This window comes from Crocodylus porosus, unplaced genomic scaffold (genome assembly GCF_001723895.1).
Source record: "Crocodylus porosus isolate Cpor-Errol unplaced genomic scaffold, CroPor_comp1, whole genome shotgun sequence".
Taxonomy (NCBI): Eukaryota; Metazoa; Chordata; order Crocodylia; family Crocodylidae; genus Crocodylus; species Crocodylus porosus.
In genome coordinates, this window is record NW_017728931.1 from 141,824,743 (window position 1) to 141,840,820 (window position 16,078).

General features: G+C 47.6%; 1 protein-coding gene across 1 annotated transcript; it reads right to left on the bottom strand.

Annotated features, from left to right (window-relative positions):
* Positions 1 to 4,657: 4,657 nt before the first annotated feature.
* Positions 4,658 to 11,968, bottom strand: LOC109315845 (tubulin alpha-3 chain). The gene is made up of 4 exons (XM_019543783.1): positions 11,854 to 11,968; positions 8,426 to 8,669; positions 6,991 to 7,139; positions 4,658 to 6,118 (listed from the first exon to the last, which is right to left on the bottom strand). Exons 1-4 carry the CDS (start codon positions 11,854 to 11,856, stop codon positions 5,138 to 5,140), a joined length of 1,377 nt encoding a protein of 458 aa, XP_019399328.1. The 5' UTR covers positions 11,857 to 11,968; the 3' UTR covers positions 4,658 to 5,137.
* Between the last annotated feature and the right edge of the window lie 4,110 nt (positions 11,969 to 16,078).

Below are 16,078 nucleotides of genomic sequence, written 5' to 3' on the forward strand. Positions count from 1 at the left end.
GTCGTGGGCAGTAAAAGGGATCTCTCCATACGGGGCACACAGCCTGCAAGCTAATATCCCCAGCATGGCTGAACCAGCCCAAAGGACTGGGATTTCCATAATGCTGAATCCAGATGTGCTGTATGCTTTGCCTCTGGGAAGGTACATGTTTGGAACCAGCCACCTGGGGGAATTGTATTGTGTATTCATGAAAATATTAAGGTATTCCCTGCCTCCTGCCATCCCACGTGGAAGGAGCATGTTTCTGTCTGTACTGCCCAGGGTGGGGGCCAGGATGGGCAATGCCTGCCGGGAGCTGCAGGACCTAGGGCATGGAAGCCAGCCATCTCTTTGGGGCCAGCAGACTTCCTTGGAGATTTCTTCGGTCACAGTGAATCAGGGAAGCCCATGCAGTGTTCACAGACCCAGAACCTACTGCTTCTGCAAGGACGCTCTGCAACGAGGAACCTGAGCCTCTGGGACACGTCTACATCATGGTGGCAATGAGACCTGCTAAGGATGTTTTCAGGTATGCCCCAGTCCCACTCTCATGCTCCACTCCTGGAAATACCCTGGCAAAAGCACCCCGGGGTGCTGCAGCAGGGCCGCCCTCAGGACCCTGGTCTTGGGTGTGCTTCAGTGTCCACTGAGGACATCCCTGACCAGGTGGGTAAGGCGTACCTCATGGCTATCACAGCTATGGCATGCTGCTGCCACAGGTGGATGTGTTTTTGGCCAAAGGCATTCCCTCTCTGCCCGAACTCCGGCATCCCTGGGGAGGTCAGAGAACAGAGGTTTCCAACCCCCAGTTTCTGCATCCATCACTGCTTCATGCTTGAAGCTGGCAACTCCTGGAAACTAGAAGCCCTGATAAGCACTAATGCTGATAGTGGAGGCATTACAAACCCCATCCTCACTTGCCTCTAGGATCCTGGCTGGCACCTACCACTCGCTCTTTCACCGTGAGCAGCTCATCACGAGGAAGGAAAACACTGATTACCAATAAAAAAACTCTTAGAATATTCTTGGTCTTTTAGAGCATTAGTTCTCAATGGACAGAAAACAGGGTTCTCATCCTAGTTTGAGTCAAAAATAGGGCCAGAAAGGACCTCAAGAGGTCACTTAGTTGGGATAGTTTAGATAAGGATTATCCTACCTTTGCCAGGGGTTGATCTAACATGCACTTAAACAACTTGTGATGGAGACTTTACTCTTTCTAGTTCGCCTGTCCCAATGTTGAGGCACCCTCAGAGTTAGAAATTGCTTCCTAATATTCAACCTAGATCTCCTGTGTTGCATTTAAGTCCATTACTTCTTGCCCTGTCCTTTGTGGATGCAGAATAGCTGATATGAATCCTCTCTGTAAAACCCTTTCTGGTATTTAAAGATTGTCATCGAATCCCCCTTTAGTCTTCCCTTCTCCAGACTAAAAACCTTCAGTTCTCCCCACCATGCCTTGTAGGCATCCAATGCATTTCCCCATGGACATCCATTCCCAGCTTCCCCACAGCGGTACCTGGGCAATGGGCAGATCACAAGTTTGACCTGATGTGCACAACATGGGCATTTATACATAGGCATCGGGGAAGGGATAGAGGAGGCAAGCTCAGTGAAGCAAAGAAGACAGGGCTGCTCAGGAGAAGGATTGTGAAGAGGCTGGAAGGGATTCTGTGAACGTGGGAAATCACGAGAACGGATTCTCCAAAGATTGTTACAAAGGCAATTCTAGGAAAATAGCCAGCATGCCTTCATCATGATGTTAAGATTCATCTTCCTAATTATTAATCATTAGTGCTGCTTAATGATTAAAGGCAAGGTCATGCCAGGAATTGGGAAGCAGCAACAAAACGGTGCACCATGCACAGAGTGCTCAACAGCTCTAACATTGTTGGACTCGGAATAGCAACACTGTCCATTTTTAACTCTCTGCCGCCTTGGGATGCTGCAGTCCTCCCTGTAGCAGGGGTCTCCCCACTTTCCAAAAAAATCAGACACGCACGAGCGTACAGCTCTTTACCTAATCTCAAGCATTTTTTTCCTTTTTTTTTGACCCTATGGCTGAGCCGATTCTGTCAATGGGGGTAGGCAGGACTTGGAGCGAAGCTGTAAACCTGCTGCTCTGCATACCAGAGAGTTAGAAAGCAGCCCTGGGGAGAGGCACGGAGGAGAAAACTCTAGGTGTGGAAGGGGAAACTATTCTAGAAACATACCAGCAGCAACCATCTCATAATAGATCAACCACCGCGTGATCAAGGTGGTGGGACAGCTGATATTCCCTTCCACCACCCCCACAGAGCTGCGTTTCTTAACCTCACTGATGCTGCAACGAGTAGCAGGCCGTGCAGCTGCAGGGAACGGGATCATGTTACTCAAGTGCCTTGCTACCCCGCGAGCCCCTGCTAAAGTAATCCATATAGGGCTGCCAGAGTTCATGCTGTCGGGAAATCTGATTGGAGTCTATATGAGGGAATGCATATATTTGAGATATTTGTCAGGCTGCTAGAAAAAGCATGTGCACTTCATTCCCTACCAGGCCTTTACTGAGCCTGAAAAGAGAGAGCATACTTTCTACAAGCCACAGGCCTCTGAGCTAGCCTCGCTCCCCATTTTCCGATACAGAATGAGTTGCCTTCAAGATCTGAATTTTTTTGGCACAAGGAAAAACCATTACTTTTTTTTTTTTAAACATATGGAAGAAAAATTCAGTGACCAGGGGGAGGGGAGTTTGACCAACTTTGCTTACCTCAGATTCAGAGACAGAGTCTAAAAAAAAAAGGGAGTATATTCTTGGTGAGCCAGTTTTTAGAGATATCTGCTAATAGCGCATCTTGCTTTTATTTGGAAGCATCTGAGATGTCTGCACTTTTTGGAGTGATTTGGAAGTATCTGAGAAGTTTGCAGTTTTTCAGCTTTCAAAGGGATGCAAGAGTCTTCTGGTGCCCTGACCCCCCACTTCCAACGCAAAGGGTCTAAACACAAATTTTAAACAACTTTTCACTGGGAAATGGGAATTTTTTCACTTGGATTTTGCTTCCGTACTTGGATTCTCTGTGGACAACTGGAGATCTAGTAGGCCGACATCAGTCTCTTGCCATAGAGATGAGAGAGCGGGCATGCACACCATCTATGTCGGCCAGTAAGGAGAAGGAGACCCACCACCACTCTGCTATACCCTGTAGCAAGAAGCACCAGGGATGCAAATGCTTCTTTGCACATCTCTGTAAGCATAAGGCAAAGATGATCGCTAATAAAGCCATTATCCTGTCTTTTTCTCTTGATGTACCATCCAAGTCATGTCCAAAAAGGGATAGTGACATAGCAAAGGGCCAACACAGTTTACCCTCGAGTCCCAGAATATCTGTCCCTCTAATGCTAGGGCATTTTTACCATTCAGTTCAAAGTCCTGTATAAAGGATGGCTTTCTACCAGGTCTTCAGGACAGCTGATCAGAAACTATTACAGCTAAATTGACTGTTCCAGGTCTCTGATGTACCTACCTGATCACACAGGATCTCCCCCCATCCCAGATTTCTGAAGCTCATTGGCTTGAAACTGGTTCCAAAAATAAGGATTGGCACTGCTTGCAAAAGCTGTTGTGTGCTTAATTTCACATATCATGTACAAGACCTACTTGGCTTTAGGGGTAGCATCTAAAAGGCAGCCCTTGATATCACTGCAGTTATCAGCATGACTAGCACAAGTTGCCTGCGTGGTTTTGTATGCCAGTGCAAAGTACAGTGTCGCGGATACAGTTACATCCACATGAATACAATACACTGGTCCTTTTATAGCAGCAAGGCACGTAGTGTGTGGACATAGTGCAAGGCTGTCCATTGACAGAGAGGCAGCAAGGCAGGCAAGCAGCACTCTGTGGCCCTTCACAGGAGCTTCTGGGTTAGGTGTTGCTTGTGTCGCAATAGATGATTTTACCATACTGAAGCACTCCTCTGAAAGTCCATTCAAGCTCAGCATCAGCCTCAATGAAATTTGCCTTCTGGTACCAAGTCTCCCCTGCCTTCACTTGGAAGTGGGCAAGGACCAGTCAAAATGTTGCAAGCTGCTTTTCAAGGCCTGGCAGCTTAAAGTCTAGTGGTAGCTGTACTAGGCTCTCAAGTTATTCTCAGCCAGTACCACAAGTCTGTAAAGAGTGCCACTAGGAGAGAGAAGCTAGATGAGATAAACACATAGGCTTCGGGAAGAAATAAGGGCAGTCTTCTCTGCCAGCTACTCATCTCTCCCAAACCCTTTTCAAGCAGGCAAGTACCAAAATGAACTGTTTTTTTTAAAGGAGGTGCTATTTAATACACAGACTTCAATGAAAAGGAGCTGAGTCTCAAAAGGTTGAGAACCATTGGCCTTGTAGTTTAAACTGGGCTCTTTACTTGGCCCCAGAGTCCATTTGTTAATGAAGTCACTCCTGTTATCTAGTGGGATTTTCAAGTCTACTCCTAGCCCATGCACCAGGTAAGAGGGCAGTACCTTGTTGTTCAGAAAAGTGCAATCCAGCTTCATCTGCAAGGTATGGTGACATTTAGGTCAGAAAGAGGAAGGAAAATAAGCCTAGGCTTGGAAAATCCACAAAGCTAGGCTTCCATCCGAGCCAGGGCTGAAGCACGGATGATGCATTGGCTATGCGTGAGAAAGCCTTTAGAGAGATTACATGCTTTACCCCTTTACAAACATTGGAGCAAACATTTATTGAAATACAAAAGACATTTACATAGGTGCTGTTATTAAGGCATGTTTCTTAATAAGTGCTGCAGGCACAAGACCCACAGCATATCCCCCTGTACTAAGCGCCAAGGTGTTGCAAGAGAGACTTCCCTTGGTTGAAACCTTCTTACCCTTTGCTCCCAGAGGACGTGCGATCTTGTGTCCAGCATTAAAGTCAGCCACTTAAGTTTTATTTCACAGATGCACAGCAGTAAAAAAGTTTGATATTCTCAGCAAGTACGTGCCCATGCTGCACTAATGAGCCAATTAGACTATGCAAGCGGGGGTTGAGGGGGGAGGGGCAGCATAAGAATTGGTGGACTTATGGTATTAAATGAGGAGTCTCCAGTGCAATACTTTCTAGATAATCAGCACAATTCCAGCTGATTAAGAGCACTTGGTATCTTATCTGATGTTTTATCTGGACCTAGAAGTATTTCCAGAGCTAATACTCATCTTCCACCTCATCTTCATCCCCATCAGCAGAATCCCGACCAACCTCTTCATAATCCTTCTCCAAAGCTGCCATGTCCTCCCTGGCTTCAGAGAACTCGCCCTCCTCCATCCCCTCCCCAACATACCAGTGCACAAAGGCACGCTTCGCATACATCAGGTCAAACTTGTGATCTAGCCGGGCCCAGGCCTCGGCAATGGCCGTGGTGTTGCTCAGCATGCAGACTGCCCGCTGCACTTTGGCCAGGTCTCCCCCAGGTACCACTGTGGGAGGCTGGTAGTTGATGCCCACTTTAAACCCAGTTGGGCACCAGTCCACAAACTGGATTGACCTCCTGGTTTTGATGGCCGCGATAGCGGCATTCACATCCTTGGGCACCACGTCCCCCCGGTACAGCAGGCAGCAAGCCATGTACTTGCCTCGGCGAGGGTCGCATTTCACCATCTGGTTGGAGAACTCAAAGCAAGCGTTGGTGATCTCGGGCACGGACAGCTGCTCATGGTAGGCCTTCTCCGCTGAGATGATGGGTGCATAGGTGGTGAGGGGGAAGTGTATCCTGGGGTAGGGCACCAAGTTAGTCTGGAATTCGATCAGATCAACATTTAAGGCACCATTAAACCGCAAGGACGCGGTGACAGATGACACGATCTGCCCTATCAGCCTGTTCAGGTTGGTGTAGGTGGGGCGCTCAATATCCAGATTCCGGTTGCAGATGTCATAGATGGCTTCATTGTCCACCATGAACGAGCAGTCCGAGTGCTCCAGCGTGGTGTGGGTGGTCAGGATGGAGTTGTAGGGCTCCACCACTGCCGTGGAGACCTGTGGGGCTGGGTACACCGAGAACTCCAGCTTGGACTTCTTGCTGTATTCAACCGAGAGTTGTTCCATCAGGAGCGAGGTGAATCCAGACCCTGTGCCACCTCCGAAGCTGTGGAAGACCAGGAACCCTTGCAGGCCATTGCACTGGTCAGCCTGCATTAGAAGCACACCATTTATCAGGTTTTTCTCCCCCACCCCAAGGCTGGATATCCTAAAACTATTACAACCCCTTTAGCAGTCAACGTGGTAGTAATCCCACTAGCCAAACTTATCAAAGCAGGAAGGACATTCAGCTATTCTTTTCCGGTTGGTCTGCAGATTGTTTAGCCTTGCAATCACAAGGCTCATATTACCCTCAAATATGTTTCCAGGTGAACCATCTCTTTGGTCGGAGTAACACATGGTCAGGAAGGATGCTGAACTTAAGGGGACATATGCAAGACTACTTTGACTGGTTTGTAAAAAGTGGTAATTCTAGGGCAGGACTTCCAGAAGGACAGATAAGTAGTTAATTAAAAAAAAAAAAAATCTTCTCATGCCAAGTACTTCTCAGCAGCCCTGGGATTCAATCTGGATTATATCTGCTATTTAATTTTATGGACACTACAATACTAGTTCACAGTTTACTTTGATTTACCTGCCCAACTGATAATGAACAGTGTCCAGTTGCAAAGGCTGCACTAGGTAGATTGTGATCTTCACTTCAGGAAGAGAAATATAGCATCCAGCTGGGATCCACTATTAGAAGACACAACATCTCCTGATTTTATTCTGCCATCTCCACAGTGAACAACAGCTCCTGAACCAAGACTGGGGCAAACTTACTCATACTTAAGCCATTGCACCCAGTGTAGGCGTTGTTAGGACACCTAGTTGCATTGTTACTCTTGTTGTACCCCTTTTTCAAATAAAACCTACCCTTCTCACTGCCCCAGTCCACAGCCCCCGTCCTTCTCCAGAGTTTTATACACAACCTCAGCCTGAAAGACGCTGTTAAGTGTTGCAGAGGAAAGAACTTTACTTGCCATTTTACGGACTCTACTCAAGACCGTATCTATAATTTCTTTCCCAATCGTGTAGTGGCCCCGAGCATAGTTGTTTGCTGCATCTTCTTTTCCACTAATGAGCTGCTCAGGATGGAAGAGGCCATGGTAGGTCCCAGTTCGGATCTCATCTGCGGGAAGTGGATTAATGGTTAAATAGACTATAGGAGGCTTTGAATTATTCAAAGCATGTGGCTTTAAACCACATCATTCATTAAGAATCTGCATGCAATGTAATTCATAGTCAATGCACGACAAACACCAACACTTACAGTATTTCCAAGATGCTGGTATCCCAGGATCTAAGGCAGGGGTATCAAACACATGGCCCATGGGCCAGACCTGGCTTTGTGGACCCCTATGATCTGGCCCATGCAATGTGTGGATTCAGTCTGGCATGTGGGCTGGACACAGCACCATAGGTGCTACATGTAGTACAGGAGGTCAGTCCAGGTAGTAAAAGGGGGCTATAGACCAAACCAGCAACCCTCACCTGGCCCAGGGGGGTTAGACAAGTTTGATATTCCTGGTCTAAAAAGAAAAAAAAAATATGTTGTCCAGACCAATACCTCAGAGTTTGAACAGGTAGTGCAGCTCCATGTTTTTGCTAGATTTACTACAGGTCTAGGATGCAGGTTGGGTTCAGACTTCCTGCGATATTTAGGTCCCATGTACCACCTGCTATTTGTCTTGTGCATATTGCATCTCTAAACTCCTACAGGGATTTTTTTGCATGGCAGCAAGATATGCTGCATCAGTTATACAAGACATTGCAAGGTGCTCTCCTGGACCACTCTGCAAGGCTGTTTTCTTGTTCCCCTGATCTGAAGAAGAATCAGCAGATCTGGATGATAATGACCCTGATTGGCAAGGCAAGATGCCTAGACACAAGGGAGAGATTCAAAGTCACCAAGCAGAGCAGCCATGAAGAGTGTCATGGGGTGGGGAGCATTTACAGAGAAACTCCCCACTTGGGATCACTACATTGTCTCTTTCAGAGACCTGAAGAGCATGTAAAGCAGTGAGAAGCACATTGCAGAGGTTACATTTTTCTAAAGGAACCAAAAAACCTGGGTTATTGGGTTGCTTTTAAGAACCAGGCATCAAAAGACTCAGTGGGCCAGATCCTCAGCATCTCCCTATTGAGTGTAATGGACCTATTCCAAGTCTCCACCTCTTGCAGCAAGATAGCCATCTGTTTTTACAGATGAAAGTTAAGTTACACTATAATGTAGTGTGAATGACAAACGGGTCACTCCAAGTTCGATCCAGAACTAGTGGAAGCCTAAGTGTCTGGGGCTGGTTTTAAGACAGTAAGGGCTGAGAGTCAGAATACAGTCCAATCCCAGCAAAAACCCCAGAAAGAGAAGGCAGATGTGTACTGCCACATATTTAGGCATTGGTCCCATCAGGTTACCGATGACTGTGGGTTCCAGGTCTATGAAGACTGCCCTGGGCACATGCTTTCCCGATGCGGTCTCGCAGAAGAAGGTCTCAAAAGAAGAATCCACTTGTTCCACCTCTGGAACCACTGGTCTGGCTGAAGCAGTGCTGGGAAGGGTCCCATCCGGCTGGATCCCGTGCTCTAGGCAGTACAGCTCCCAACAGGCATTGCCCATCTGGACTCCAGCCTGGCCAATATGGATAGAAATGCACTCCCTCTGGAATTAAAGACGGGTCGTGTTACTACATTGTTAGCATTCACCACGTTCTGTGACCGCAGAGTTTTAGCCTTGACCATTTCCTGTTGTTGCCTTCAGAGTTATTTTCTACCTGCAGGCATTTTGCCCAGCTCGGAGCTTGTGCACAATCCTAGCTGTGTGGGGAGACTGCTCTGGCTAGTGGTCAGGTAACACAGGTGGTCATACAAAATAGACATGCATTGCACATGACCACCTCCATAAAGCAAACTTTCCCAGCCTGGGGTTGGGATGGAAATGCATGTGATGTCAGCTGGGGGTGTCAGGGAGAATAGGACTAAGCATACTTTGCCCACCTGCATGCTCCAGAGCTGGAAGTTCACCTCTGAGACTGCTCTAGGTTCATCCTCAGCCCCTGTTCAAACCCCCATCTCTGGCAGATGGCCATGTGGAGGCTGCATATGAATCCAGAGCAGCTTTACAAGTGAGCTTCTGGCTCTGAAAAAACTCTGCACACTCAGGTGGGTGGCTGGGGTACGGCTCAGCACCATTCTCCCCAACACCAAACCCACAGAGACCTGTGGATCAATGCCCTGGACTCGCAGTACCCACACTAAGAGCGAGCTCCTGCACTTTCGGTTCAGGCAGCAAGTGGTCTTCTACCCCTTTTCTTGCACAGCTGATGCTTCAAGAGTGCTTTAGGATCAAACCTACTAGCCTCCACCTCCTGTAGAGGGTCCCGCCTCAGGAAGCCTGTTTCACAGCAGCCTGTAGTTCTCTGAGCAAGCAGGACACATGCCGGGGAAGGCAAAAAAACAAAGCTATGAAATGCAGAAAGCCAGAGAAAGAGGGGAAGACAACAGACAAATTAAACTGGTGATGAGTGCATGGTGTAAAGTTTTATTCTCTTTGTTAGGCATGGACAAACACCCCAGGGGTTGGAAGATGTTCTGCTGAAATGGTGGAGGAGTGGTTTCATGGAGACTCATTAGCTGTGCTTGTGACCGAGACCCTGGAAATCTCTATTCAGATCCAAGCTCTGCCAGATGGGGAAACTGAGGCACCGAGGGTAAAGGAGTTGCCCAGTTTGCACGTCTCAGAAGCTGGGGGGTGATGACAGTGCTCCCTCTGTTTAGGCTGCAAGACCAGGACTATCAGTCCAGTTCAAGCCTTGACTAGCTCAAGCCTGCCTGGGGCCTTTCATGCTACCATACCGCAGATGGCATTTATATTTGCAACAGATCCAGACCAGGGGTGGGCCAAATGTGGCCTGGGGGCCAGATGCATCCTGCCAGACCATTCCATCTGGCCTGCGGGGCCCCCAAATATGAATTTTCTAAATTTTTTATCTGCCCTGGGCTGCCCGTCATTCAGCCCTCGATGGCTTGCCAAAACTCAGTAAGCGGCCCTCTGCCCAAAATAATTGCCCACCCCTGATCTAGACTGTCCTGGGTGGCAGGGAGTTCAACACACCACTTCATCACAGCTCAGACCCATCTCTTGAAATGGGGAGAAGATGCTACCCTGCCCTGTAGCCAAGCCCATGGGCAGCAGCATGCAGAAACACCAAAGGGTAAAAGTCAGGTTTCATGATCTAGCACACCCTCCTTATTTAAAAAAAGGCATCTGTTCTCTCCCTAAAGTCCCATCAGATGTAGACAGCTCTGTCTGGGCTGGCCACAGCAGCAGCTGATGAAGCTTCGGAGCAAGGGGAGTCATTTCCAAGTCAAGGAAGGGAGACTGCCTTCGATTTCCCTCTGCCCCTTGGGGTATTTGGAGCTTGGGGACTCCAGCAAGCAAATTCTGAAGGGTAGTTTTAATTCAGATGTCATTAGGGCCATTCGCATAGTAATGGGAACACCAAGATTGCAGGTTGGATCTAGTCCGAACCAGGATCTCTCGAGATCCCTTCTGGCCTTCATTCTCCTCCATTTCAAGTCACAGCTATTATCCGCACTATTTGGGGAAGTGTATTGTTCAGCTCACCAATCCCTACCATGGAGATGGTTGCGATACTTCTTCGCCACAATTTGCTACAGTCACCACTATGGGCACGTCTATAGCTTTGGCATGAGACAGCTGTTCAAATCACTAGCCTCTTTATAGTCCATGAGGCACAGCACCTGCTTCAGATAGAGAAGGGCTGTGTCTTTTAAACTGAAGGCATGGGGAATGGAAAACCCCCCTAGCAGACCAGCAGGAAAAAGCAAAGCTTATGATGGGCATTTAAAAGAACAGTGCATTTGCAGATACTGTTTGGAGACAGCTTATCAAAAATATTTGCAAGAGGCCTCAAAATAAGTTGTGTTTTACAGCATCAGGCTGCAGCAAGATGTCAGCCAGACCATTTTCATATTTAAAATGCAATGCAAGTGTTAAACTGTTCTGTAAAGATGTCCCTGGAGCTACAGTACTCTGAAATCAGACGCCCAAAGTTACTTTGAAAGCCTCTTTTTCCTTGCATTGTACAAGATTTACACCGTCACACTTCAGTCAGTCTTCTAAGGGTATTTTTACTTTGTTATATTAATTTACTGTAAGGTGACAGTTGTAATTTTCATAACTAGTTTTACTTGGAGTCCATTTTTTTTTTTAAGTTAATGGAAAGAGCGGAGTCAGTTATTTAAGTCGCAAACCTACAAACTCTGTAAAGCTGAAGTTGGAAAAGCCTGAAGGGATGATGACTACAACTTTATTCATTTAACACACCAACCCATGGGATTATAACAGACAAAGGCAACATGGCAGCCCACTCATAAGGAAAAAAAAATTAAAGTCTCTGCAGCATGCATGGCTTCCCTATACCGCTGGAATAGCTGAAGTGTTGGACACAGGGGAAAGGTCACTAAACTTTAGCCTGCTACATACGTGTATAATCAAGGTAGAGTCATTAGGAAGGAAGAAAGAAGGCAATTCATATTTTAAGTTATACGTTTAACTCTACAGGCACCATCTGCTCTAGAGCAGAAAGTGCAGAGAGTGAAAACAGAGAAGGACCATGCAAAATAACTTCAACAAAGTACCCAACTTTTACCTTATAAGGAGCAAAGTCTGGTTCAGGATAATCAGCAATTAAATTAAGCTGCTTTAAATTAACAGCTCCAGGGTGGGGGGAGGAACCTCACTGCTTAGAGCAGTAGCTTTAAAGTATATCCAGACAATATAGCAACATTTGAGTTAACACAAACATAAGGCATGCTCTTACCATGATGAATCTCTAAGCTTCCCCAAAGCAAAGCAAAGCAAAGCAAAACAGCTGCCTCTGCCTCTCCCTGGAAGTTTATAGCCTGGTAGGGATTGACTCCACCTGAATATAGGGAAGTACTGCTCATTTAAAGTAACAGAGACCCTTTCTCTGCGTGTTGCCTAGAAATATTATATATGAAAGGCCAAATTCCGTGCTACTTTGTACCTGGTGTAATCTTGCTGCTTTTAATAGCCTTGGATTGGATGCAATTTGGCCTCAAGGGCTTTTTTTTCCCCCTAAAGGAAGCGCTATCTGAAAAGCAAATAAACAAAGGCAGATGCAGTAGTTTCCTTCTAGCTAGAAGGAAGTGGCCGATATGCCACAGGGATAGATTATCCCTGCCCCAAATCTATGCGTTTATGGAGGAGCGCATGGCGACAAATGAATAATGATCAGTATCGTCACTGGTAATGAAATGATCAGCCGTATGTTGCATCTTGGACACTTGATGGACCCCATCCAAATTAGCCGATGCCCAGAATCCTGCTGAGTTCAGTGGGTTTGGGGTTAGTGGGTTTGAATTTAGTGGGCTCTACATGGACACAGGGGTGCAGGCAGGGGCATATGCCTGTCTTATTCTGCTCCCCTTGCTTACATGGAGATTCACCCCACTGCACAGACCTCTCCTTACCCTCATAGAGATTCACCCCACTGCACAGACTGCTCCTCAACCCTATGCATCGTTTAAGACCCCATCCCTGAAATACTTTTGCTTATGTAACTTTGACTTCAGAGAATCTGCTTGTCATTCCAGTTAAGGATATGACAAAGAATTTGCAGGCTTAAGCAGTGCATCGATCTTAAGCAAGTCCTCTGCCATGGGGTGGTTTCATGGCAGTAGATCTTTGGTCCATGGGCAGTCTCAGAGATACCAAGGGGTATGCTCACTTCTCTAGACCTGGTACTTATCTGGGTCTGAGTGTCCGAGCATCTCAGACTTGTCCTGACAGGAACTGGCCCTCAGCGAGATATGGAAGTGCTGTCTATTCCCATTATACAGATGGTAAACTGAGGCAGGGAGCTGTAGTGATTCGCCCAAGGTCACCCAGGGAGTCTGTGACAGAACCAGCACTTGAATCCAGTTCTCCCAAGTCCCAGACTGTTCTCTAGCCACTGGACTTGGAAATATCCCCTCCCCCCCCCAAAAAAAAAGCATTTTAAAAGAATTTCAATTAAACCAGTTTTAAGCCTGGTTACTGTTGCGATGACCAAATTAACTCTTGACCTGTTTTTATTGAACTGATTACTAGATCACTCAGTAATGCTTACAAGGTATCCTTACATGACAACTCACTCACGACCCATTTAATGTTGGTCACCTTTGGGTTGCCTAAACCAGGTCAACACTAGGGCTTGGGGCTGTAGTAGACCAGACCCTTCAGACGTAGGAGTGCCTGCCATTCTGCGAGGCAGACTCAGCGCAGCATGTTACAGAGGAGACCTATACATTGTGCTCTCTCCTAGTGAGAGCATTTTTCCTAATATGTAACCTCAATTTTCCTTGCTGCCATTTGAGGTCATTATTCCTTGTTCTATCATCTGCCACCATTGAGAACAGTGTAGCTCCATCCTCCATCCAAAACTGGGCACAGGACTCCAGATGTGGCCTCACCAGTGCCAAATAGGGGGGGAATAATCACTTCCCTTGATCTGCTGGCAAAACTTCTACCAATGCAGCCCAGGATGCCGCTAGCCTTCTTGGCAACAAGGTCACATCGCTGACTGCTATTCAGCTTCTTGTCCACTGTCATCACCCGGTCCTTTTCTGCAGAGCTGCTACCCAGCCAGTTGGTCCCCATCCTGTACTGGTGCATGGGATTATTCCATCCTAAGTGCAAGACTTTGAACTTGTCCTTATTGAACCTCATGAGATTTCTTTTGGTGCAATCCTCCAATCTGTCTAGGTGTCTGAAGGTCCAACCCTCCAATTTGTCTAGGTCTCTCTGAAGTTGTGTGTTCAAATAAACACTGTCCAAGGAAAGTGGATTGCACATATTTGCCTACTATTTCCTTTCCACCATTGAATTAAGTTCCAGAGACAAACACCATGTGCCTGTCCTATACTAGATGGATTTTCATTAAAGCAACCCTCTTTCACCAAGCCCTGCCAGTCTCCAGTCATATTGTCAGATAATTGTCTTTCATGTGACCACCTAATGTGCATGGCACTGCATAGGGAAAGGTCAGTGCCAAGCAGATTGCCACTCTGCAACCAGGCCAGTCTTGCAAGCTACAAAAAACATTTAACTCAGTAAGGGAACTTTGCCAGAGAGGCGTGTTTCCAAAAACTTTCATTTCCAATTGCAGAAAAAGGGGGGCGGGAATCTCGACCGTGATACATTGCTTTTCAATAATAGCAGCAGCAAAACTTCAGTGAGATTTAGTGAATTTGGGGGTTGTACTCCAAGCAAGATGCTGCTTAATGTGAATAAACTGGTGTCATCGGGAAGGCTTTGGCTTCCGTGATCACAGTCCACCCTTTGGAGAGAGAGGCAGCGAGCTGCTGGGAAGGGATTGGCTGACCTGCTCCACCGGGCTTTAAACTAAGCCCACCGGGGAATGCGGGGGACTACTGACACTGCTGGCCCACTGAGTGACCCTTGCAAAGCCAGCAGGCCAAGGCACATAAGGGATCCCACCCCAGCCCCAGCCCTGGAACAAAATGTAAGCAAGACAAGAGCCCCCAAGGGGACACTTGCATGTCTATACACAAATGCCAGGAGCCTGGGGGATAAACAGGAGGAACTTGTTCTCCTCCTAAATGCAAATAACTACGATGTCATTGGGATAACAGAGACCTGGTGGGACTCCGCCCATGACTGGACCACAGGTATAGAGGGCTATACCCTGTACAGGAGGGACCGAGTGGACAAAAAGGGCGGGGGCGTAGCTCTCTATGTTAAGGAAAGCTACATGTCCCTGCAAGCTGATACTGGCACCCACGGTGGATGACTTGAGACCCTCTGTGTTAAATTTCATGGGGAACATGGCGCAGGGGATACTATGGTGGGGGTCTACTACAGACACCCTACCCAGAGTCAAGACCTGGACCAGGAGTTCACCAGGGAATTGGGTGAAGCTGCACAATCCCGGTGTATGGTTGTCATGGGAGACTTTAACTACCCAGATATCTCATGGGAGGAGCGCTCGGCCAAATCCGAGTGGTCGCAAACCTTTCTCTCACGTGTGGACGACCTCTATCGGACGCAGGAAGTCTACAGGCTGACTAGAGGTAAAGTGCTGCTTGACCCCGTACTGACAACCGGGGATGACCTAAGTGGCAACCTAACAGTCTAAGGAAAGCTGGGTGACAGCGACCACGAGCTGATCACCTTCACCATCTGCTGTAAAGCTGGCAAGTCCGTCAGTAATACAGAAGTCCTCGACTTCAGGAAAGCTGACTTTGACAAGCTAAGGAGGCTTGTCAGAGGCCCTAAAAGGCCACAACCCGATGGAGAGGGGAGTTCAGGACAAGTGGTTGCTCCTCAAGGGACCAATCCTGGATGCGCAAGCAAAGTCCATCCCGTCTCAGAGGAAAGGCAGCAGGAGGGCACAGCAGCCCCCTTGGCTCTCCAGGGAACTGGCGGACCTCCTGTGTCTTAAAAGGAGGACCTATAAAGGATGGAGGACTGGAACCGCCACCAAGGAAGAATACTCAGTGTTAGTCTGGACTTGCAGAGAGCAAATCAGGAAAGCCAAGGCTGCGACTCAACTCCAGCTAGGTACAAATATCAAGGAAAATAAAAAGTCCTTTGTTAGATATGTGGGGAGCCGAAGGAAAAGCAAGGGCAACATCGGACCCCTGCTGAACCAGATGGGACAACGGACGCCCAGGAAAAAGCAAACTTGCTAAATGGGTACTTTGAATCAGTTTTTCACCAGTCCCATGGGACGGCCCTGCCCACTGCGGGACAGGGAGGCCCGGGTGAGGGAGATTTCTTGCCCTTCATCGAAGCTGACCTCGTGAAGGATCACCTCGACAGGCTGGATACCTTCAGTCAGCTGGCCCTGACGGGTTACACCCAAGGATACTCAAGGAGCTCGTGAGCATCATAGCCCAGCCCCTGGCACCGATCTTCGAGAGCTCCTGCTGCTCTAGTGAAGTCCCCAATGATTGGAAGAAGGCCAATGTGGTGCCTATCTTCAAGAAAGGGAGGAAAGTAGATCCAGCAAACTACAGGCC